General features: G+C 40.4%; 1 protein-coding gene across 1 annotated transcript in view; it reads left to right on the forward strand.

Moving 5' to 3' along the window:
• The window catches only part of GMPR2 (guanosine monophosphate reductase 2), a 29,088-nt gene that overhangs the window by 764 nt on the left and 3,916 nt on the right, over positions 1–24,408 (forward strand). The window contains exons 2-8 of the mRNA XM_073632793.1: positions 2,318–2,410; positions 8,275–8,394; positions 10,511–10,594; positions 10,730–10,903; positions 10,997–11,078; positions 13,017–13,123; positions 13,823–13,865. Of these exons, the coding sequence (XP_073488894.1) occupies positions 2,324–2,410; positions 8,275–8,394; positions 10,511–10,594; positions 10,730–10,903; positions 10,997–11,078; positions 13,017–13,123; positions 13,823–13,865 (697 nt within the window). The 5' untranslated portion in view covers positions 2,318–2,323. The remainder of the gene's footprint in view (positions 1–2,317; positions 2,411–8,274; positions 8,395–10,510; positions 10,595–10,729; positions 10,904–10,996; positions 11,079–13,016; positions 13,124–13,822; positions 13,866–24,408) is intronic.

The raw sequence follows: 24,408 nt of genomic DNA on the forward strand, positions 1-24,408 counted from the left end.
GTTCTGGGGACAACCCAAAATGTGGAATTTTTTACTTAGCACAGTACTGAGGGGGCACCCACGTGGGTGTGCTCCCGAGCTGGACTGTGCGGATCTATAGACACACACCGCACCGATAAGCAATGTCCCCGCTCCCTCCTCACAGAAGTTTTAACTGACAGCAGAAGGAGCCAATGGCTGATTGTGCCTTCTGTGAGGCCAGAAAGAAGGGAGAGTGGTACTGCAGCAGGGACAACACTGGATGGGCAAGAGGCAGGTAAGTAATGGGGTGTTTTTTTTACCTTAAAGTGGATGTAAACCCAATGTCATCCTTTCTAAACTACTGCCATAGGGGTTATCTATAAGGATATACATGCCTCCTGCATGTATCTTTACCTGTCAAATGTCTCCCCTCTGTCTGTTATTAGACCCGAAAAACTGCATATTCTGTGGGTGGGTCTGTTGTCTGGAGCTCGGTGGGTGGAGTCGTGATGTCAGTAGACTCCCCGCCCACCTCTACACTCCCCTTGTCAATATTCATTTTCTCCTGTGTATTACTTACACTGAACTTCTGCTATGATCTCTAACATCCAGTGAAAAGACAGGAAAGTAACCACATGACTTCAGCATGCCAAATCATGCTGAGGTGTGGAACATCCAATCCTTGCAGAGCTGCTGAAGAAAGGAGTGGGAGGGAATTAAAAAATACTGCATATGTCTTAGGCTAGTGCACGAGATGTAAATCACCTGTCACTCACAGCAAGGGGGAGGATTTGACAAAGTTTTTGTCTGTTTGTCAAGAATTGTCTCACTGAACAATAAAAGAGGATTGCTCAGAGATGGATTAACTCTGTGTGGCAAGACTGGGCTCAAATGATAGCAAATCTTATACTCTACAGTATGATAAAAAAAAAAAAAAAATTCGGGTTTACATCCACTTTATTGTGATTCTGAAGGCAGAAGGTTTTTTTTTATCTTAAAACGGAGCTCCACCCTATTTTACATATTTTGCTCAATCACATGCCATGAATGTATTTAGTTATAAATGGATATTTTTTTTTTCTTTTGTACCTGTGTTTTTGCAATGTCCTTCTCTGCTTCCTGTCTTAGTTATCTGCGGATATGGATGGGTCAACTGCAGGTATTACGCAATTTCCTTTTTACCTGCAGTGTCTCCTGGGAGCTCCTGTCATTATTCCCAGGAGTCATTGCGGAAGCATGCCGCGAGTTCTCGCGGGATTTCGACGCCACCGCCCGTTGTGATAGCAACCATGAAGTTTACGGTAATTATAACGTTTGTTATTTTTAAACAAACAAAAAAAAAAAAAACAAGACTTTAGTATCACTTTAAAGTGATATTAAAGTCTTTTTTTTGTTTGTTTAAAAATAACAAATGTTATAATTACCTCCTCTGTGCAGTGGGTTTGCGCAGAGCAGCCCAGATCCTCCTCTTCTCGGATCCCTTGCCAGCGCTCCTGGCCCCTCCCCCCTGCCGAGTGCCTCCACAGCAAGCAGCTTGCTATGGGGGTAGCCGAGCTGCTGCTCTGTGTGTCCATTCAGACACGGATCTGTGGCTCGGCCCATTCTCATTCCTCATTGGCTCAAAGACTTTGATTAACAGCAGCGGTTGCCAATGGCCTCAGCCAATCAGGTGGGAGAGTCCCAGTCAGCTGAGGCGCTTGGGCAACTTCGCTCAGGTAAGTGCTCAGGTAAGTTTTAATATGTGAAACTTAACTTAAAACGAAGCCCTCCAATGGTGCGCCATCACCGCTGACAGGGCTTCCTTCTTTACCTGGTCTTCCTTCCGGGTTGGCAGGCTCTGGTCTTTTGATTTGATGAGCCGTGATGACGTCACTCCCACGCATTCGCGCGGAAGCCGCTGTTCACGGCAGAGAACTTTGGAGGAACGGCGGAGGTATGCCGTTCCCTCAGAGTGCATGTGCCGGTGATGTCACTGGCAGCTTTGCAAGTAAATATCTTCTAAACGGTGCACATTTAGGAGATAATTACTGTGCCTATAGGTAAGCCTTATTATAGCCTTATATTACTCCCACTTTAATACAGATAATAAATTAAAGTGGTTGTAAACTCTTACATATACCCAGTGAAGTGACTGGCCTCAGGTGAAACAAATCCTCCTACACAAGTTGTACCTGTTTTATTTGCAGTCTTTATATTCATTCAAACTGGATTTTTAAAGCTTGTCTGAGAGGTCAGAAAGCAGGGGGGCGGGGAGCTGAAATTTCACTCTGCGGAGCTCAGAGAGAACTCTTCTCTTTCGATTTCTTCGTCTCAGTTTATTCTCCTCGGTTTATTGAGTCTTTCAATTCCTTTCTAGGACATCATGCCTCGAATAGACAATGACATCAAGCTGGATTTCAAAGATGTGCTACTAAGGCCAAAACGAAGTACTCTAAAATCCCGCAGTGAGGTAAATATATCATGACAGCTCTACACCCAGCCTTGAATCAAAATTGCACTGAACAAACACATATGTGCAGGAGGGGGGTAGGGGCTGGGGCAGAGGGTTGATGAGTGTAATGGCTTGGTGAGGAGAGAAAGGTCAGAGGAAAGAACTATTTAGGAATAGACTTAAGATTATTCTTTGCGGAGTGGAGGGAGATTGGGAAGGGAGAAGATGTGTCTCAATTCTGCAGCATGGTAGATGTCCATAGCAGCAGTAAATTTACCTTAAAAGAGGTGTATGTGTTTTTTTTGTTTTTTTTTAAGACTCATACTTAGGTTGATACAACATCAGTCTGATGCTGCATCTGTCCCCTGGCACCTCTAACACTGAGAACCAAGTGATCAAACAACGCTGATCGCTTGGTTCTCACAGCTCCCCGAGCAGAGAGCTGCTATCTGTCAGTCAGCAGCTCTCTGTTCTGCCCCCCGTGCTCACTGGAGCACTGGGCTGTGGAGGGGGCAGGAGCGTCTGGCGGCTCAGGCTCTCTGTGGGCGAATCCTGACTTCATTGTTGCGATCTTGCCCGAACCTGGACCGGCACTGTGACATCGGCTGATAGCGGGCTTCAACAGCATGCTGTCTGCTGAAAACAGAATCAACTGCACTCCTGTGATACACAGGAGAAGTATAGTCAAATGAGCTTTGGCTGTACTTATCCTTTAAGCTGGCTATAGATGCATCATTTGTTTTGTTTTATTAAAAAAAAAAAAGGAACTGATTCTCATCCACACATTTGAGTTTTACAGAATACTATTGTATTCTGATAGTGGGACTCCGCTCAGAATACACTGGTTAACGCTGCAGCTAAAAAAAATTCCAGCAGTCTCGCACAAGAAAAGTCAATAACTAGATCTCAAACGGGAACAAATATTGATGGATCAAAATTTTACCAGTCCCTGCTGAACTGGCCAAATTTTGATCCATCTACAGTATGGCCAGCTTAAAGCGGTAGTAAAGTCCTCTATTATTTATTATACCTACAAGTAAGCCTATATTAAGGCTTGGAAGAATATATGTGATGGGGGGCGCTGAAACTATATAGACTGTGGGCTGAATAGCATCTAGATACTTATGTTCAAACAAGCTGAATGTGAACACTACAGTGTACCATACACAAAAAAATTGAAAATAAAAAAAAAAAAAAATGAAAAATAAAAATATATATATTAAACTTGTATATTACAAGAGAATGACAACTATCCAATCTCTGCATATATGGCAAAATAATATCTTTGTGAAAAACAGTATGAAAGTTCTAATAATGAAAAAAAAGTGAATAGAAAATATACTAAAATAGAGTCTACATGCGATTAAAAATGGTGCAACTCAATATGCATTAATCTTCCACTGTTGCAAAATATATAAAATGAACAAAATGAATATAGGTGAGTCTTCTTCTGTGTGAATGGACGACCTTCCCAGTTGTGTAATACACCTAAAGTGCTCTGTAAGTGGATGTCCGCTTACCAGAAGATGTTGACCTTTTTAATTAAAAAGAGGTCAATTATAGCCTTTAGCAAGAAATGGCTTGCTACCATGGTGTGGATAAGCCTTGTGAGTAACCTCTTCCTCTCCCCCAGTAGAACGTATAAGTATCTAGATGCTATTCAGCCCACAGTCTATATAGTTTCAGCACCCCCCATCACATATATTCTTCCATTTGCACTAGAATTCCTATCTAGTTCGGGGGTTAGCAGCTCACAATTTTTATTTAGTCACATATAACCAATTTTTTTGGCACGAGGTTACACATATTTCTATATTAAGGCTTACCTGTAGGTACAGTAAATATATATCCTAAGCGTACACCGTTTAGGAGATATTTTTCACATTGAAAAATAGCAAACAGGGTTTGGGGTCCAGTGATAAGGGAGATCCCATTTGGTCTTGTAAAAATCGTACCACATGAGCCTAGAACATCTGAACTATTGGACAGGACCAAAAAGGGGTGGAAAAAAGTGCCTGTATGTTGCCGACACAGAGGACTGTAAGAAGATTTGTACTAAGAGACACAAACTGGAGTCAGATAAGCCCTACGTAAAATATACATCTGAGTTAACCAATCAGAGACTCTGGTAGAGACCATTTTATAATTATCAAGTATTTCCTCCCACTCATCCCCTACCACTCCCAAATCAGGTTCCCATCTGGTCTTAGTTTGGTAAGCCAATTTGGTCGCAGAAGGTGTCTGAAGGCTATTATCTAATAGGAAGATGAACTTTGCGGGTTCTGAGCCTAAAATCACTTGTCAAAGTCAAAGAAGTATGTGGGGGATCTGTGTCTGTGATCTGTACTCTCACTGCATGTCTCAGCTGTATATATCTAAAAAAAACCCCATAAAATTAGGGACAGAGAACTCAGCTTGTAATCACCTCCCTTGTAAATGTTTTAAGGCCTGCCTCAGTAAATATCTGATCCAGTGCCATGTGATCCATGCCATCTGTCTATTGAGTATACTAGATGAGGAACAATGGCCAAAATTGACTAGAATAATGCTGAGAGAAACAGTATTTTTAGCTCGTAAAGGCTATCGCACTTAAGTGGAATCAATCTGCTTCTCCCCCATCTACTCGTCAATGGATCCAGATGGTGAATCAGATACTGTCTTATTAAAAAATCATTTTTGAGCATAGGGGTTGTCCCAGCAAATACGACAAGGTGTGGAACACTTGGTGCTCTTCCACTCTCACTATTTCTTCTAATTTGTGAGTAATCTATTTTCTATACTTACAATATGTGAGAATTGGAGAACAAAATTTTGTACTGGGAATCATTTTATAAGGAATACAGCCTACTCTGTACTTATATGTAAATGTTCTTTATTGAGACTGGACACTCAAGTATATACAGTTGCAAATTTGTACTTCTCATGTATCTGTGTACCAAATCTTATGACTCTTTACGCTCATGTTGAGTGCATTGGTTGTTGTACCAATATGTTGTTTTTTATATATCTGTCAATTAAAAGAATAAAAAAAAATAAATAAATATCTGATCTAAATATAAAATACCCTTTGAGGCCCATAAAACCAAGTCAGAGATCTGTAGTAATTCCGGTAAGTGGTGATTGTACTGTGTGGTTATGAAAAAGAGGGTTCTCAATCTTGTATAGAGCCAATTCCCAGATACATCGATAATAAAATAGTATACTATCTCAGGTATGTGGAAAGTTGGTACCTCTAACTCTGCAAAATATTAACTGTATTGGAGTATGGACTGGGTGGGAGGGTAGCCTGCATACTAAAGTTTGATATCTCCCTAGATCGATCTTGTCAAAATTGTAAAAATGAGACAGCTGAGTAGCGATAAGTTAAAGTCTGTTTAGGAGATATTTACAGTGAACCCGGAAATTATTCACAGTGCTTAATTTTTTCCACATTTTATGTTACAGTCTTATTCCAAAAATGGCTTAAATTCATTATTTTCCTCAAAATTCTACAAGCAATACCCCATAATGAAAATGTGAAAGAAGTTTGTTTGAAAACTTTGCAAGTTTATTAAAAATAAAAAATCCGCACCTTTGGCACCAATTACAGCCTCAAGTCTTTTTGAGTATGATGCTACAAGCTTGGCACACCTATTTTTGGTCCGTTTCTCCCATTCTTCTTTGCAGGACCTCTCAAGCTCCATCAGGTTGGATGGAGAGCATCGGTGCACAGCCATTTTCACATCTCTCCAGAGATGTTCAATCGGGTTCAAGTCTGGGCTCTGGCTGGGCCACTCAAGGACATTCACAGAATTGTCTCGTAACCACTCCTTTGTTATATTGGCTGTGGGCTTAGGGTTGTTGTCCTGTTGGAAGATGAACATTTGCCCCAGTCTAAAGTCCAGAGTGCTCTGGAGCAGGTTTTCCTCAAGATTGTCTCTGTACATTGCTGCATTCATCTTTCCCTCTATCCTGACTAGTCTCCCAGTTCCGGATGCTGAAAAACATCCTGACAGCATGATGCTGCCACCACCATGCTTCACTGTAGGGATGGCCAGGTGATGAGCAGTGCCTGGTTTCCTGCAGACATGACGCTTGCCATTCAGGCCAAAGAGTTTAATCTATGGTTCATCAGAGCAGAGGATTTTGTTTCTCATGGTCTGAGAGTCCTTCAAGTGCCTTTTGGCAAACTCCAGGTGGGCTGTCATTTGCCGTTTACTGGGGAGCGGCTTCTGTCGGGCCACTCTATCATACAGGCCTGGTTGGTGGAGTGCTGCAGAGATGGTTGTTCTTCTAGAAAGTTCTCCTCTCTCCACAGAGAAACACTGGAGCTCTGTTAGAGTGACCGTCGGGTTCTTGGTCACCTCCCTGATTAAGACCTTTCTCCCCCAATCGCTCAGTTTGGCCAGGCGGCCTGCTCTAGGAAGAGTCCTGGTGGCTCCAAACTTCTTCCATTTATGGATGATGGAGGCCACTGTGACCTTCAATGCTGCAGAAATATTTCTGTACCCTTCCCCAGATCCGTGCCTCGATACAATCCTGTCTCGGAGGTCTACAGACAATTCCTTGGTCTTCATGGCTTGGTTTGTGCTCTGACATATACTGTTAACTATAGGACCTTATATAGACAGGTGTGTACCTTCCAAATCATGTCCAATCAAATGAGTTTACCACAGGTGGACTCCAGTCAAGTTGTAGAAACATCTCAAGGATGATCAGTGGAAACAGGATGCACCTGAGCTCAATTGTGAGTGTCATGGCAAAGGCTGGGAATACTTATGTACATGTGATTTATTTTCGTTTTTTATTTTTAATAAATTTGCAAAGATTTCAAACAAACTTCTTTCACGTTGTCATTATGGAGTATTGTTTGTAGAATTTTGAGGAAAATAATGAATTTAATCCATTTTGGAATAAGGCTGTAACATAACAAAATGTGGAAAAAGTGAAGTGGTGTGAATACTTTCTGGATGCACTGTACTTTAGTAGCAGCCGTTGACATCACTGGCGCATACGCACTGTGCTCTCAGTGGATGACATGCTGTGCTGCGACCGTGACTCCCACGTACGCAGGAGTGATGTCATCATTCAAACTGCCGAGCACTCGAACCCGGAAAGAATACAGGGTGAAGATGAAAGCCCTATCAGCGGTGACAGTGTGCCGCTGGAGGGCTCCATTTTAAGGTAAGTCTAGTCTTTCATAATGTGCTAGTTAGTGATGCATACTAGCACATTATGACCTTAACCTACAGGGGGAACTTTTTTTTTTTTTTACAATTTACTATCACTTTAAGTCCCAGTGTGTTGGAAGTCAGTGTTTTGAATGTATTCTGAGGAGGTTGTAAAGTCTAGCCACCAGAACCATCTCCGTTAGAAGGTGGTTTAACCCGTTGTAACTAGGTAAAGCAGCCTGGATGCGGGTGTAAGCTCCAAGTTGTTCTGTTTAGAGCTTACACTCTCCACCCATACCCCCCCTCCCCTACATGACAACACATGGGTCTAATGATTAGCAAACCATAGATTCGCTTTCATTTACACTTTTGAAGAGGTGTCATATGAAATTATATTTTATTAAAGATTTTAGCTAGCTTCCATATTTTTACCTTCTCTTCTGAAGACATACTGTAACACAATCACTTTTCTTTTATCTGTTATCACTAAACATAGATTGATAGGGAAGGTGTTATCTACAAGAAACTTTGGTAATCCCTAGAGTTATAAGGATAATTATGGGGCTGAATTGCACATATATATATTGTTGCACATGCCATAGGTTTAATTCTAGTTTGCTTTGTGTTTTTCTAATCATAACATTGTTTAACATAAACTGTTAGACACTGAAAATATATAATCATGAAATATCTTTTTCTCCCTGCTGTATACTCATACTTTTTGTCTTGCAGGTGGAGCTCACCCGTGCATTTACATTCAGGAACTCAGGCAAAAGCTACCAAGGGATTCCTATAATTGCTGCTAATATGGACACTGTGGGGACTTTTGAGATGGCAAGAGCCTTGTGCAAAGTGAGGGACAGGCTTAAATGATTAATTTGCGTACTGTCATGGTTTTATTAGTCATCAAAGAATTAAAACAACAACTATTAATTTTTAAGGAAAGAAATTCATCATATTAATGCAAAAATATAAAAACAAATTTGTTACCCTTCATGCTTAATCTACAGAAGGCACTTGCAAGGGCACAGTGTTTTCCTAATATCAGCCACAAAGTGAGTTTATTGTCTCCCAACAAATGAAAATAATGCATCTTGAGTATTGGTTCTTAAAGCCCAGTTGAAGCCTCCCTATTTACTACTATAATGCATTAAAGCTGCGTGTACAGTAGGAATATGCTCTTTTTTGTGTAACTTTTATATATTGTTTGTTGCAGCAGGTTCAGCTTCCTTAGGAAGAATGAATGCTGGCATCTGGAATTCTTAAACCAACACAAATATGCTTTATATCATTACTAACATTGCCCCTGCATTCCCTTATCCCCCCCCCCAACCTTTTTTTTTCCTCTCTCCCTGCTCCCTTTTCCCAACTGGACCATCCATCCGCTCCATCCTTCCCATCCTCCTTTTCTTACCACCTTCTGTGCCTCCTTTTCCTTTCCTTTTCTTGCTTGCCTCTACCCTTACCCTGAAGAGTGCACTGTGTCTTTTGGCACCCAGTTGTGCAGCTTAGATTCTGCAAGGGCCCAATATCCATCCCTTTAACCGCTTGCCTACTGTTTATAAACGGCGGCTGGTTGAACAGGATTTTAAACACACTCCCAGTTGCTATCTGGTCTACCTTTTCACAAGTTTCACCAAGCGGTTGTTACAGCCTCATCTATCTTTGGATGTAAGGTCCTTTAGGCTGCTCATTGAGTTGCAGGCAGTCTCCAGTTTTCTGCTTTCTTGAGCTTGATATCGGTAGTTGCTGCATTGCTCACCCCTGAGTTGGACTGCTTTTGGATATCCTGAAGTTTTAAGACTTGTGTTCCATAATGGACAAAAATGAAAACAGGAGTCCATTGAGGGACACAGGAAGTCCTAAACCTTTGGGTTATACTGCTACCCCCAGGACGGTTGGCAAACAAAACAAACAGCATCCCTTGGTTTTGTTGCAAATGACTACATTGAGCATGATAATAAGCACAAAGGGGTGGGATCTATGTCCCTCAATAGGCTCCAAAAAAAAAAAAAAAAGGATTTAAAAAAAAAAAAATCAATATTATTACTGTATATGTGCTGACTGCATTACAGTAATGAATAAGGAGGCTTTGATGGGGCTTTAACTTGTGACAAATGCTCAAATTTTACTATTTTCATGAATTTGAGGACCTACCTAAACTATACAATTCATTTGTATCCAAATCAGATTGGCCCTTGTACTACATAGTTGTGGCGGATCAATAGAGATTATACCATCAGATTGTGACATGTGTAGTGAGCTTTAGAAAGATAGAGGAAAAAGTGGTCTTACCAAAGATATTTTGAATGATTACAGAAAAAAAACATGTTTTATGGGAATGAGCAATCTTTTCAGCAGGAAGAATTGTTACTGCTTATGCAAAAACAATACAACACACATAAAATTCTCATGCCCCGTACACACGGTCGGATTTTCCGATGGAAAATGTCCGATCGGAGCATGTTGTCGGAAATTCCGACCGTGTGTGGGCTCCATCGGACATTTTCCATCGGATTTTCCGACACACAAAGTTGGAGAGCAGGAGATAAAATTTTCCGACAACAAAATCCGTTGTTGGAAATTCCGATCGTGTGTACACAAATCCGACGGACAAAGTGCCACTCATGCTCAGAATAAATAAAGAGATGAAAGCTATTGGCCACTGCCCCGTTTATAGTCCCGACGTACGTGTTTTACGTCACCGCGTTTAGAACGATCGGATTTTCCGACAACTTTGTGTGACCGTGTGTATGCAAGACAAGTTTGAGCCAACATCCGTTGGAAAAAATCCTAGGATTTTGTCGGAATGTCCGAACAAAGTCCGACCGTGTGTACGGGGCATTAGAATTAAATGTTTATTTTCATGTTCTTTAACCCCTGTGACAATGATGATGCTATGCAGTCACATAACTGAATATAATCAGCACTGTGAATTCACTTTAATCTTTTGCTTATTTCCCTTCAGTTTTCTTTGTTCACGGCAGTACATAAGCATTATTCACCTGAGGAGTGGAAGCAGTTTGCCTGTGACTACCCAGAATGTCTAGATGTGAGTGAAAATTCTTCTAGTTTTCTTCAAATATTTGGGGTTGCAGTCTATTACTGACCTTCTATCAAATCAGCAGCACCTTTTTCTCTTATGTACTGATTTAGTTGTGAACATTTTGTTCTGCATGTTCTGCAGAATGTGGCTGTGAGCTCTGGCACTGGGCAGACAGATTTTCAGCATCTGGAGGACGTTTTGTCTGCTGTCCCTCAAGTTCGTTATATATGCCTGGATGTGGCTAATGGCTATTCGGAGCAGTTTGTCCAACATGTGAAGGATGTAAGAGCCAGGTTCCCTAAGCATACAATCATGGTGAGAAAACATGACTTCTCTCTGTCCAAGTTTTAAATGCTCACTATTTTTGCTCTGACTTCTACTTACTCACAAGGTGCTTTCTGTCTGCAGGCTGGAAACGTGGTTACTGGAGAGATGGTGGAGGAGTTAATTCTTTCAGGCGCAGATATTATCAAAGTTGGAATAGGGCCAGGTACTAACTTGTTTAACTGTAGCATGTTCAGGTAGCATAAAGATTCCATTTTGCAGTCATCTCTTTGCAGGGTTTTAGGACTGAACTGCACAATCGAGTTGTAGTTGCATATTTTAATTGCATTCACTGATCTAATTTATTTAACAAATTGATTAGTTTAACTCTATATTTCCGGGATTAGCATCATATATGTACATATATTACTGTAGTTTATACACACCTAATGGCGTTAATGCACCTTTGATTTCATTAGGTAATGTAGTTCATGTGGTTACACTTTTTTTCTAGTCATAGAACAGTATAATATACTCTCCTGTTGGTCGCTGTGCTTAAATCAACGCAATTAGAAATCATCTATTGAACTAAGTACTCCATCATGCTGTACTCTACAAAAGATTACATACAGTGAAACTATATCATTAAATTTCAGGTTTTTTTAACCCCTTCATGCCAACGTAACACATATATGCGGCCCCACTGCACTGGGCTATTTCCTCAGTGGGGCCGCATATATGCGTATCTCCCTTTGTGCTGGGAGGGCGCCGCACAGCGCGCTCCCAGGTCTCACCAAGAGCCCCGGGCCCCGTACTAACGAACAGGAGCCAGATCTCCCGATTCTGGGTCACCTGATCGCTTTGGTAGCCTCTGATTGGCTACCACAGTGATCAGTCACTGTGAAGCCCGCCCCTGTGTTTTTCCCCCTCTGTGAATGGCGAGGAAAGATGCAATGTATATTTGCAGAGAGGGGGAAAAAAGTGTGTAAAAAAATAAATACCTAGATCAAGGTTTGATCTAGGACACTGCCAGGGTTAGTGCTTGGGTCAAGTAAGGGTCAAAGGTCAGGATCAGTATATTTTGGTCAGGATTTTTTTTTAAATTAGCATCAGTGTCAGTTAGTATCAGTTGGTTTTAGGTAGAACAAAAATTTTAGAAAAAGCAAAATGCGCACTATTGCTTCTGGGCTGTGCTACGGGTACAAACAACAACTGACATACACATATGTGGTATCGCTGTGTTCATTACGAGCAGGAGAATTTATTTTGCTTTGTTCTTGGTGATAGGTTATGGTAGTAACAAGAAAAATACAGCAAAATTTAAATACATTTTTTTCTACTATTTTGGGCCAGTTTTCCTTTGGTAATAAAGAAAAAACCAGGAGATATCCATAACTATTTACTACCAAATGAAAGCCCAATTTGTCCTGAAAATTAAACAAGGTATAATCCACCTGGATGCACAAAGTAGTTGTGATGATATGTATGGTTTTACTAACAGATGTCTAAATTGTGCTTAGGCATTAAGATCTGTTTTACCCTTAGGCGTAACGGGGTTAAAGATACTTTTAATAATTTTATAAAGAAAAACAAAGATGGCATGAATCAGGGTACATCCAGACGAGTCAGCCATACATATCATTAAAAAACACAGGCTTACATAAGTACAGGGACATTTTTGTACATTCCTGAAATCCCATCAGAGATACAAATGTCAAAAACAAGCAGCTGGTGAAGGTACAATCCATGATACATACAAATATAATTTCAAGTAGAACACATATATGACAACTCCCAATTAGTGCCAACAAGGCAATATAATGGAACGTTTTAGTAGAAAAATCGAAGTGACAAAATTAGACCTCTTCGGACACCCTTGGGCTGTATAGGTCAGTTTGTATGTAGGTAAAGCCTTATTGACTAAGGTAGTCCACATTTGCAAACTAAGAGGGTCTGACTTTTTTCCACTGCAGGGCTATAGCTTTTTTCACATAAAAGAAGAGGAATTGCAGCAGCACCTTACATTTCAATGTTGCATGTGCCTCAAAGGAGCTTAATAATTGTTTTAAGTACTGGAATAGCTCATCACTTGGATGTCCTAGTTATGATTTCCTATCACATGTGATTGTCTTGCCATTCATCCTTTAATTTTACTTTTTTTCAGGTTCTGTCTGCACCACCAGAAAAAAGACAGGTGTTGGGTACCCACAGCTAAGTGCAGTCATTGAATGCGCAGATGCAGCACATGGGCTCAATGGTCATATTATATCAGTACGTATAAAGAAAGTATTAATACATACTTCTATCACTGTTATTCAATTAAAAAAAAAACATGTAATTAGGGGTGACCGTTAAATGCATATGAAGACTTAAAGTGCATATCTGGGAAAAATAAATAAGAAAGCATATTCAGTACATTTCTGTAATACATGCACATTTCCCCATGTTTATCCCTTTATAAATGCTGCAAGAACAGAAAAATGCCTGTTAACCTGCAAGAAATTAATTGAGCTCATAACTTCATGTTTTGCTGACAATACAATACCTCTGATGTACTGAAATCCTGGAAAGTATTGTCAGTTCTTTCTATGCTAAACTACAGAACACCTCCCCTCTCCTCTATAACATATGGGGGAGGTGTTCTGTAGTCAAAGAGAACTGGGCAGGGCTGTTAACACTGTTCGTAGTTTCGGTTCAGAAGTACTAAATTGTAAGCGCAAAAAAAAAAAAAAATAACAGTTTGGTAAACTCTGGATTTTTGGTAAGTATAAAATGTGACTTTACTTCTGACACCTACAAGTAAACTGTCAACAGCGTATAATACCTATGTGTAAAATATTAGAATTTATTAGTTCATATAGATAAAAGTAAAGCCCCCATGTTAAGGAGCATTCTTGGTTCTTCACATACATTTTAATATTTTTTATGCAGGTAGCATGTAAATAATTGTACACATACTGTGTTTTTCAGGATGGAGGCTGCACTTGTCCAGGAGATGTTGCAAAAGCCTTTGGTGAGTTTTGTATAAAGTGGACACATTGGGGTTGATTTACTAAAACTAGCGAGTGCAAAATCCGGTGCAGCTGTGCATAGAAACCAATCAGCTTCCAGGTTTTTAGTCAAAGCTTAATTGAACAAGCTGAAGTTAGAAGTTAGTTGGCTACCATACACAGCTGCACCAAATTTTTCATTCTCCAGTTTTAGTAAATCAACCCCACCATGCCAAACTGACGTTTGTTTTTCTCTAATGATACTTTAATGTAAGTTAATACCGAAAGCAGTATTCATTGCTTTCACACACACATATCGTTGGGAATATCAGCTGTAAAATTCCCCTTCTGTTTCTGTAATATTCTGTGACACAGAATGTTTCAGATCAGGCCACTGACAGGCATAGTCTTGGAAGGACAGTAAAACAGCTTTTGCCATTAAATGAGCAGATTGTGACATTTTTGCACAATATATTCAGTAATACTAACGTAATGTGAGCAAAAAAGTTCAGTATAGAATGAATAGGAGAGTAGCAACATATCTTCAGATGTACACTTCCAGACATTGATTGATATATAGCAGATTAATCTATTTGATCTGATTATAATAAATACCAGGACCTATTGGTTTGAGAGAAAGAAATCTAGCTGGGTGCCTCCTTATGTTTTCTATGTTTTAATAGCCTTTAAAAAAAGTACATTTCATAAGAACATGTAGAGTTCTTAGAAGTGTCCCTGGGATAAATGGTGCTGATCTCCTGTGGCTGAATACTTTTGTTGGTTGGTGACAGATTATTTACAGCGGTTTTAGCAGTTGTGACAGTTAGGGCTGGTTCACATCACAGAAACGCACTCCAGATCTGTTATTGATGTGTTTCTGCATGTGCGATTTAGACACGATCCGGTGCGTTTTCAACATGTTTCCAGATGCATTCCAGGTCCTTTTCTATCTTCTTTTTTTCCTGTTTTTTTTTTTTTTTTCCCACTGTGCTGGGGTCCATTGTGTTTTTGATGCATTCCAGTGCATTCTGGTGCTTTTTTGATGCAATTGACTGCATTTTAAATCTCATTGGACTATTTTATTAAAACTAAAAATATCCATATTCTGGTGTGTTAGTTTTGTGTATTGAGCCTAATATGACAGTTGGTGGGAGATTTTAAACAGTGACTGGTACTGTTATGTGATTTACTTACAATGGTACAGCCACTGGTGAGAGTAGACCTTTCACTAAGCTAGTGCGACAAGCTGTGGAAGACCCCAGAGAGAGGAAACAGAGTTGTGTAGAGTATATAGCTATAGGAAGAGCGGTAACAGAACAGATGCACAGAAGGTCAAGCCAGGATGAAAAGGGGGGTTAGACAAAATGGATCGCAAACACACAATTCCACACTACAAAGCTCACCCTCAGGCACTACACACAATACTGTACTACAGACGTTTACATACAAACCACCCCTCTCTCTTCTTCCAACATATTACTTACTGAAACTTCAGAAAAAACAGTGAAGTACAATGGAGCCATCTTAGAACAGAAGATGATATCCAGTTCAACTCTTTGGGCGTACTATGTACGTCCAAAGAGTGAACCATTAAACACAAGCTAATGGCTGCACCAGCAGCCATCAACCTGTGTGGGTTTTGTTCAGCCGGCAACCGGCTTCAAAGTGAAAGTGATGCGGCAGCTCCATAGCTCCTGATCACTTTCACACAGCCAGCAGCATGGCGCCCCCTCCTCCTGTCGTTCATGGGCTGTCCGTGCTTACCGGTGCCCAGGAACACATCCACCAGCTGGGGTAGAAAGATGGCAGTGAGACCGAGGAAAATCCATGCCTCGATCTCCCATGCAAACAATGAAACTTGAAGTGATGTCACTTCCGGTTTCATATGCACACTTTCCTGGCCAGTACAGCCAGGAGACACATCTAACCAAGCCAATCTGTGCTTAATTAGATGGTGTGAAGGGCAGGGGAGACATTGGGGTTTATTATACCCCTAATGTCTCCATAAAGACTACCTGTCACCTGCCCAATTCTATCACATAGTGGTTTATTAACCCCTTGTGATAGCAATCACGTAAAATTAAATTAAAAAAATCAAATAAAAAAGTAAAAAAAATAACACCAATGTAAATGTAAGCCCAGGGTGGGCATGTGTCAGTAAACCGTGGTCGCACCACACATGTGACATATCGCCAAGAACATCAGAGTGAGAACAATAATTTTAGCACAAGAGCTCCTAGTTAACTGTAAATTGATGAGCTGTAACGGCTTTTAAAGCATCACCTATGGTGATTTTTGGGCACCATCGTTTTTGCTGATATCGCAGGCGCACGCAGGTTTAAGACATGGTATGTTAGGTATCTATTTACTCAATGCAACCTCATCTTTTATATTTTAACCAAAACTGAGTATTATATCGTGTGGTTTTGCGCAAAAGTTTATTTTATTATATTTTTCTGGAAAATTTGCGTTTAATAAACAGTTGCACAAATATCACGTGGAAAAAAAAAATGCTATTACTATTATTACTACTATTATTATTATTACTACTTTGTATTCTATGGGCCTCTGCTTGTAGAAAATATATAATGTTTTGGGGGTTTATGTAATTTTATTGGCAAAAATTAGGATTTTTACATGTATGTGACAAAGAAAAGAATTGCTCTGGAGCCGTCTTATTCCACCACAAATTCCGAAAAAGATTTTTCCTCACTCTAAGACCCCATACACACTATAACATTTTTGTTGTCAGATTTCCTTTAGATTTACCAAAACCATGTAGTACAAGGGTCTGCCTGATTGCATTCAAATTGAAACTCTAATGCCCTGTACACACGATAGGATTTTCCGACAACAAAATCCATGTTTTTTTTCCGACGGATGTTGGCTCAAACTTGTCTTGCACACACAAATGTTATTGGAAATTCCGAACGTCAAGAACACAGTGACGTACAACACGTACGACGAGCCAAGAAAAATAAAGTTCAATAGCCAATGCGGCTCTTCTGCTTGATTCCGAGCATGCGTCGGAATTGTGTACACACGATCGGAATTTACAACAACGGATTTTGTTGTCGGAAAATTTGAGAACCAGCTCTCAAATTTTGTGTGACGGAAATTCCGATGGAAAATGTCCGATGGAGCCTACACACGGTCGGAATTTCCGACAACAAGCTCCCATAGAACATTTTCCGTCGGAAAATCCTATCGTGTGTACGGGGCAATAAGGTTTGACCTCATATTATATGGTTTTGGTAAATCTGAAGGAAGGAATCTACAGAAAATTGTATAGTGTGTGTCCAGCTTAAGATTAGAGGTCGACCGATATGGGTTTTTCTCTGGCCGATGCCGATGCCGATATTTAGAAATCGTGGTGGCCGATGGCCGATATGTGATGCCGATTTTTTTGGGCCGATATATTTGGCCGATTTTTTTTTTTCCTTTCTTTTTTCCCTTCATCTCATAAAATCTAACAGTTAGACCCCTTTCACACTGGGGCGTTTTTCAGGCGCTTTTGGGCTAAAAATAGCACCTGTAAAGTGCCTGTAAAACGGCTCCCCTGCAGTCTCAGTGTGAGATCCCGAGTGCTTTCACACTGAGGCGATGCGCTGGCAGGATGTAAAAAAAAGTCCTGCAAACGGCATCTTTGGAGCGGTGTATACTGCTGCTCCACCACTCCTGCCCATTGAAATGAATGCGCACCGCTACCGAAGCGCCTGCAAAGCGTTTTGGCAGCGGCGCTTCAGGGGCGCATTTAACCCCTTCCTCGGCCGCTAGCTGGGTTATAAGCGCCCCGCTAGCAGCCGAAAAGCGCCTCTAAAATGACGGTAAAGCGCCGCTAAAACTAGCAGCGTTTTACCATCAACGCATGCCCGCTCCAGTGTGAAAGCAGCCTTAAGTAATACAGAAATTTTTTTTCATTTAAACATTAAACAAAACAAACCTTCAATCAGTTCACTTGTATGTATAATTTAGAAAAAAAACCTAAAAAAAAAAAAAAAAAAAAAAAACCCTATCTTAAATAATAAATACACAAAAACAGGTAATCAAAACTTTTGGACGAAAAAAAATGGGCTAACTTTACTGCTTATTTTTTTTTTTTAATTCATTACTGTATTTTTTTTTTTTAAATTGCGTTTGAAAGACCGCTGCGCAAATACCGTGTGACATAAAATATTGCAACAATCACCATTTTATTCCCTAGGGTCTCTGCTAAAAAAATATATATAATGTTTGGGGGTTCTAAGTGATTTTCTAGCAGAAAATACAGGATTTTTACTTGTAAGCAACAAGTGTCAGAAAAGATTTAGTCTTTAAATGGTTAAACTGAAAACTTCTACACACGGAGTTCAGTCTATTGATAAAAAGAACCTGAAAGAGATACAAATGTATCTTCTTATCAGACTTGGCAGGCTGCCCAGAGGAGGGGAGAATCCTCTCCACAGATAACTTAGGGAAACTTGCATTAACTTCTATTACAGAAGTCATTTGCAAGTCACGGCTGAAGTTATAATCGGCCTTTTTTATCAGCACAATCGGCCGATGCCGATTAAGTAAAAAACGCCAAATATCGGCCGATATATCGGCCGGCCGATATATCGGTCGACCTCTACTTAAGATAGAAATCAGAAAGACAGGGCAAGAAAACAGAGGCTTATATGGAGTAGGGCTTGGTGACCAATCAAACACCCAATAGGTTATATCAAGGTGGGACAAAAAGCCCTTCCTTGAACTGGTGCAAACCACAGCAGAGCCTTTTTCATTCAATGCTGCCATTTTTATTCAAAAGCAGTTGCATGTGTCCAAAAGGAAAATGTACCATTTGGCAAAAAGAAAAAAGGCTGCGTTTAACTTGCTTTACCGCAAAGGACATGCTGCTTTCAAAGAAATGAAGCATAATACAGTGCAAATCAGTATAAACTTATCCTCACTGTCATGTACTGCTCCTTTGGAGTCGATGCAAATTTGCTGACCTGTGTTTGATGCGCTTTTCAAATGCATGAAAACAATGTCTTGTACATGTCTTTAACAGTCTCATTCTATCATAAATGCTAAAAATAAGAGGATTATGTCTATTTGCCTGACAATACACCGAGAGCTGCTGGTTTACAGATTGGCTGTTTCATGTCTGTTGGCCATCATCAGTGCAATGCATGGAATCAATGGGTTCTATGGAGTAGGGCTTGGCTAAAAAGTATAACCCAAAGGGTTATGGCAAGGTGGACCAAAATATACCTAAAAAAAAAAAAGACTCTGCTTAACTAGTGCAAAGCACAAAAAAGCATTCTTAGTACAGAAGGTATATGCATTTCTTATTCCATCACAATCCCAAAAATATTGACATTTATTCTCATTTTGGGATATCAGGGAAAATCATGCAAATCATTTCTTTATGCTGGTTTAGCCAACTGTGCATCTTGCTGTGCACATTTATAGCACAGATTCCAATCTGCTCACAACTGTTTCAGGCTTGTTGGACATTATCAATGCAATGCTTGAATAAAATGGCTTCTATGGAGTACATCTTGGGACAAACTATAGTCCAACAGGTTATACTGAAGTTGGCTGAACAGGAGCAAAAGACACCCTGCTGAACTGGTGCAAACCATAGCAGAGGATTCTCAATAATATAGGAATACATGCTAATCATTTCTTATTTCTTATCGTTTGGTGGAAACTGTTCCATATGCAATTTGTGTGGTGGACTGTGGATACTTCGTGCCGTGTGTAAACTGGAAATCAGGGAAAAGACCAGTGTGTGTGTTGGACACTGTTCAAAATGCAATTTGTGTGGTGGATTGTGGGGACTGCATTCCATATGCCTACTGAACTATGAATGATCTGTGTGTGGAAGGTGGGATCTCAGGTGGAAGTAAAGTTCGATATGTGTGTGCTAGAAGTGGGATCTCTTGGGGAAAGACCAATGTGTGTGATGGAGGTGTGACATTTTGCTGGAATATGCTTTTTTTCAACTAAATTCAAGACTGAAGGCTGAATCCACCCGTGACACACCGCAAAATGAAAGTAGAACATACACATTATATTTTGAAAGATTTAGCAGCACACAGGTTGCTCAAGTGAGTTTCAGGAAGCTGATAGGTTTTACTTCCTCTTTTTCCCCCTGCAAAGCAAAAGCATAATGGGCTAGTATGCATCACATACTAGCCCATTATGTTGCACTTACCTGCAAACGAAGCCCAGAATGTCCCCGCTGGTGGCCGCATCCATCTTCACCCCTCTTCATTCCGGGGCCGTGGACTTCGGCTCTGTGACTGGCCAGAGTCACGTAGCGTCGCGGACCCTTTAGAAAACGGCATGATCGTGCCCTTTCTTCAGTGCTCATGCGTCAATGACGGCGCAAGCGTATATGGTAAATATCTCCTAAATCGTGCAGGTTTAGGAGATATTTCCAGTACCTACCAGTAAGCCTTATTATAGATTTTTATGGGAGGGGGATTTGTGCTAGTAGGGATGTTTGGGGGGCCATTTGTGTTTGCAGGGGAAGATTTTTGAAGGAAGGGGAATTTGTGAGGGGAGGGGGGTATTGTCCCGGCAATGGCCCCCACTAGCAAGCCTCTTGCTATGGGAGCACTCGAGCAGGCTCACTCCTGAGCCTCGGTCCTGTGAATGGACATTCACACACAGAGCGCAGCTTGGCCCCACCCGCAATCTCTCCTCATTGGTCCACTGGCTGCGATTGACAACACCAGGAGCCAATGGCTTCCGCTGCTGTGTGAGCCAATGAGAAGAGAGACCACTGCTCTAATGCACATTGCTCGATAAGGTAAGTATAAGGGGGGCTTGGGGGTGGAGCTGCACCCAGAAGGTTTTTTAACTTAATGCATAGAATGCATTAGGTAAAAAAACCTTCTGCCTTTAGAACCACTTTAAGGTAAATTAGAAGGGATACCATATCCTTGGTGGCAACAGTCAATGCATCAGGAGTATGAGAAGAGGGGCAACATGCACTCATCCAGCTCCTAAACAGTTCCCTCTAACATCCCGCCACTAGATCTGAATTTCTGTTCCAGTGGGAAGCTTGAGAGCTGCTTGTTTCTAAGACTTGATGACAAATTTAAGCTATGTTTTGGATAAATTTAAGAAAACCTTATACAGTTGAAAAAAAAGTATGTGATCCCTTTTGGAATGATATGGATTTCTGCACAAATTGGTCATAAAATGTGATCTGATCATCTAAGTCACAACAATAGACAATCACAGTCTGCTTAAACTAATAACACACAAAGAATTAAATGTTACCATGTTTTTATTGAACACACCATGTAAACATTCACAGTGCAGGTGGAAAAAGTATGTGAACCCTTAGACTAATGAGCTCATTGGAGTGAGGTGTCAGCCAACTGGAGTCCAATCAATGAGATGAGATTGGAGGTGTTGGTTACAGCTGCCCTGCCCTATAAAAAACACACACTAGTTCTTGGTTTGCTTTTCACAAAAAGCATTGCCTGATGTCAATGATGCCTCCCACAAAAGAGCTCTCAGAAGACCTACGATTAAGAATTGTAGACTTGCATAAAGCTGGGAAGGGTTATAAAAGTATCTCCAAAAGCCTTGCTGTTCATCAGTCCACAGTAAGACAAATTGTCTATAAATGGAGAAAGTTCAGCACTGCTGCTACTCTCCCTAGAAGTGGGCATCCTGTAAAGATGACTGCAAGAGCACAGCGCAGACTGCTCAATGAGGTGAAGAAGAATCCTAGAGTGTCAGCTAAAGACTTACAAAAGTCTCTGGCATATGCTAACATCCCTGTTAGCGAATCTACTATGCGTAAAACACTAAACAAGAATGGATTTCATGGGACGATACCACAGAGGAAGCCACTGCTGTCCAAAAAAAACATTGCTGCACATTTACAGTTTGCACAAGAGCACCTGGATGTTCCACAGCAGTACTGGCAAAATATTCTGTGGACAGATGAAACCAAATTTGAGTTGTTTGGAAGAAACACACAACACTATGTGTGGAGAAAAAGAGGCACAGCACACCAACATCAAAACCTCATCCCAACTGTGAAGTATGGTGGTGGGGGCATCATGGTTTGGGGCTGCTTTGCTGTGTCAAGGCCTGGACAGATTGCTATCATCGAAGAAAAAATGAATTCCCAAGTTTATCAAGACATTTTGCAGAAGAACTTAAGGCCATCTGTCCATTCCTCTGTAAAGAGGAATGGTCAAGAATTACTCCCGACCGTTGTGCACGTCTGATCTGCAACTACAGGAAACGTTTGGTTGAAGATATTGCTCCTAAAGGAGGTTCAACCAGTTATTAAATCAAAGGGTTCACATACTTTTTCCACCTGCACTGTGAATGTTTACATGGTGTGTTCAATAAAAACATGGTGACATTTAATTCTTTGTGTGTTATTAGTTTAAGCAGACTGTGATTGTCTATTGTTGTGACTTAGATGAAGATCAGATCTCATTTTATGACCAGTTTGTGCAGAAATCCATATAATTCCAAAAGGGTTCACATTCTTTTTATTGCAACTGTATATGATAGGTTTGTGTATTTTATATGAAATGTATTCAGAAACTCCTTAATCTTATTCACAGCAAAATAAGGGATACTTCAAAATATGGGTCATGGTTTTGTGGATCAAATAACAAAAGATAACAAATCTTTTTCAAAGCACAAGGTCCCCTTGCCCGACTTTACTGTTCTAAGTAAGGAAACCATGCATGGCAAAAACTACTGTTGGAAAATATGTCACAGATAAAGCTGTTTTTTTTATTGAGAACATCCGCTTCAAAGACAGTAACAGTTTATGCTGATTGTGCAGACAGATAGTGTCTCTGAAGTAGGGAGGCAGCTGGGTCCTACTAGATAAGCTATAGGAAAAAAGATAACTTTGGTTAGAAAAATGAAACCATGTTAATATGCAAAAACTACCATGCTTATAACATTAAAATATTCTTGGGGAAACACTTTTAGGAGGACACCAAGAAAACAAAGAGTAATAAATGCTGGTAGTGGTATATTATGAAAAGTGTAATTGATAGTTTAGATTGCAGGGTGAGATGAGGCAAAAGCGTTAGAAGACATCTAGAAAGTTGGATTCCAGGAGCAGAAGCCAAGAACTAAATATGTACCTACTGTATATTCCTCTCCGCGCCCTAGTTCCATCAGGCTGTTGCTTGAAATTGCTGGGACATTTCTGGGACTCTTCATCTGCTCCTGCATCTTAGCTTTACAAAGTAGCACCAACGTCACAAATAAATTCCTTAATTTCATAGATAACAAAACTGGAGGTAATTAAGGCTGTCCATAGATTAAGCAATTTTCTTTCCTTCAACCATGGATTGAACGACATAAAATCACTTGATTTCCCCATGAACACATTCACTATTGATGGGGGAATACCTCCCACTACCCTATTGTACATGTCGGGACAGTGGGAGTTTTTCCTACCGTCAAAATAAAATGACAGAAACCCAACAGGCTGGTCGATCAATAGCTTGACTTCAGTAAAACCAGCCTGCCCATAGATGGATTGAAATTCATCCGGTTCCTGCTGAACTGGCCGATTTTCAAACTGTCTGTGGTCGGCTTAGGACAAGCTCTAAAGCTAAGCTGTCCATAGACAGATCACAATTTGGCTGGTATTGTAGGGACAGATCAAATTTCAAGAATTTGACCGCTTGATTAACTGCTGTCAAACCAATAAGTTGTAAAACTTTTCATGATCAGGGGCTGCAGTCGCTGATCTATGTATTCTGACAGCAGTGGGTGCCACTGTTAGAATGCAATGTCCTGGCAAGGGGGATTCCTCCATCCACCTCATTTGTGCGAATGGAGGAATCTGTTTTTTTTCCCTCCTACTGCCTAAAAAAAAACAAAAAAAAAAACAGCCATTTATAGCCAGCTTTAGTTGGTATACAGAGACAGGCAGAGTGCTTGCCTCTGTATGCTGAGTAGCAAGTTGGTATGTTTCCCGCTAATACTCCTTCCCATGCTGCTGCTGGGACTCCCAAGAGCCTTTTCACTACTGGTGCACCAACACCGAAAATCCCGGTACCGAAACCAAAAATTCAGGATGCACTTGGCGGAAACTGAAACACAGTTTTTTAAAATATATATAATATATATATATATTTATAAATAATTGTATTATATTCAATTTTTTTATTTTTTTATTAATATCATGAATTTAAATGAATATAAATTTATTGTCGGCCAATATCGGCACCTTTTGAAGCAGTGTTGAAAATCCTGCTTGCTGCATTTTTGGTTCATATTTGGTCAGCACCTCCCTATTGAAATGCATCAAAATGCAGCAAGAATCCATCAAAAATGCATCCATGTTTTGTTTTTGATGCATTTCTTGAGTCACATGACCTATGAAAAACACACCATAAGCATGGCAAAATCATGGTAAAATCATGGCAGCCATTATCGGCACCTTTTTTGCTTTCAGCACAACGCTGAAAACCCTATTATCGGACAATAATTTTAGGCGGCCGTAATTTCGATGAATCACTACTTTCCACCTACTCTGTGTATAGATAGGGCTTTTAGGAGATTAGAGACTTGTCTATGTCAATATGA

This window comes from Aquarana catesbeiana, linkage group LG01, assembly GCF_042186555.1.
Source record: "Aquarana catesbeiana isolate 2022-GZ linkage group LG01, ASM4218655v1, whole genome shotgun sequence".
NCBI lineage: Eukaryota > Metazoa > Chordata > Amphibia > Anura > Ranidae > Aquarana > Aquarana catesbeiana.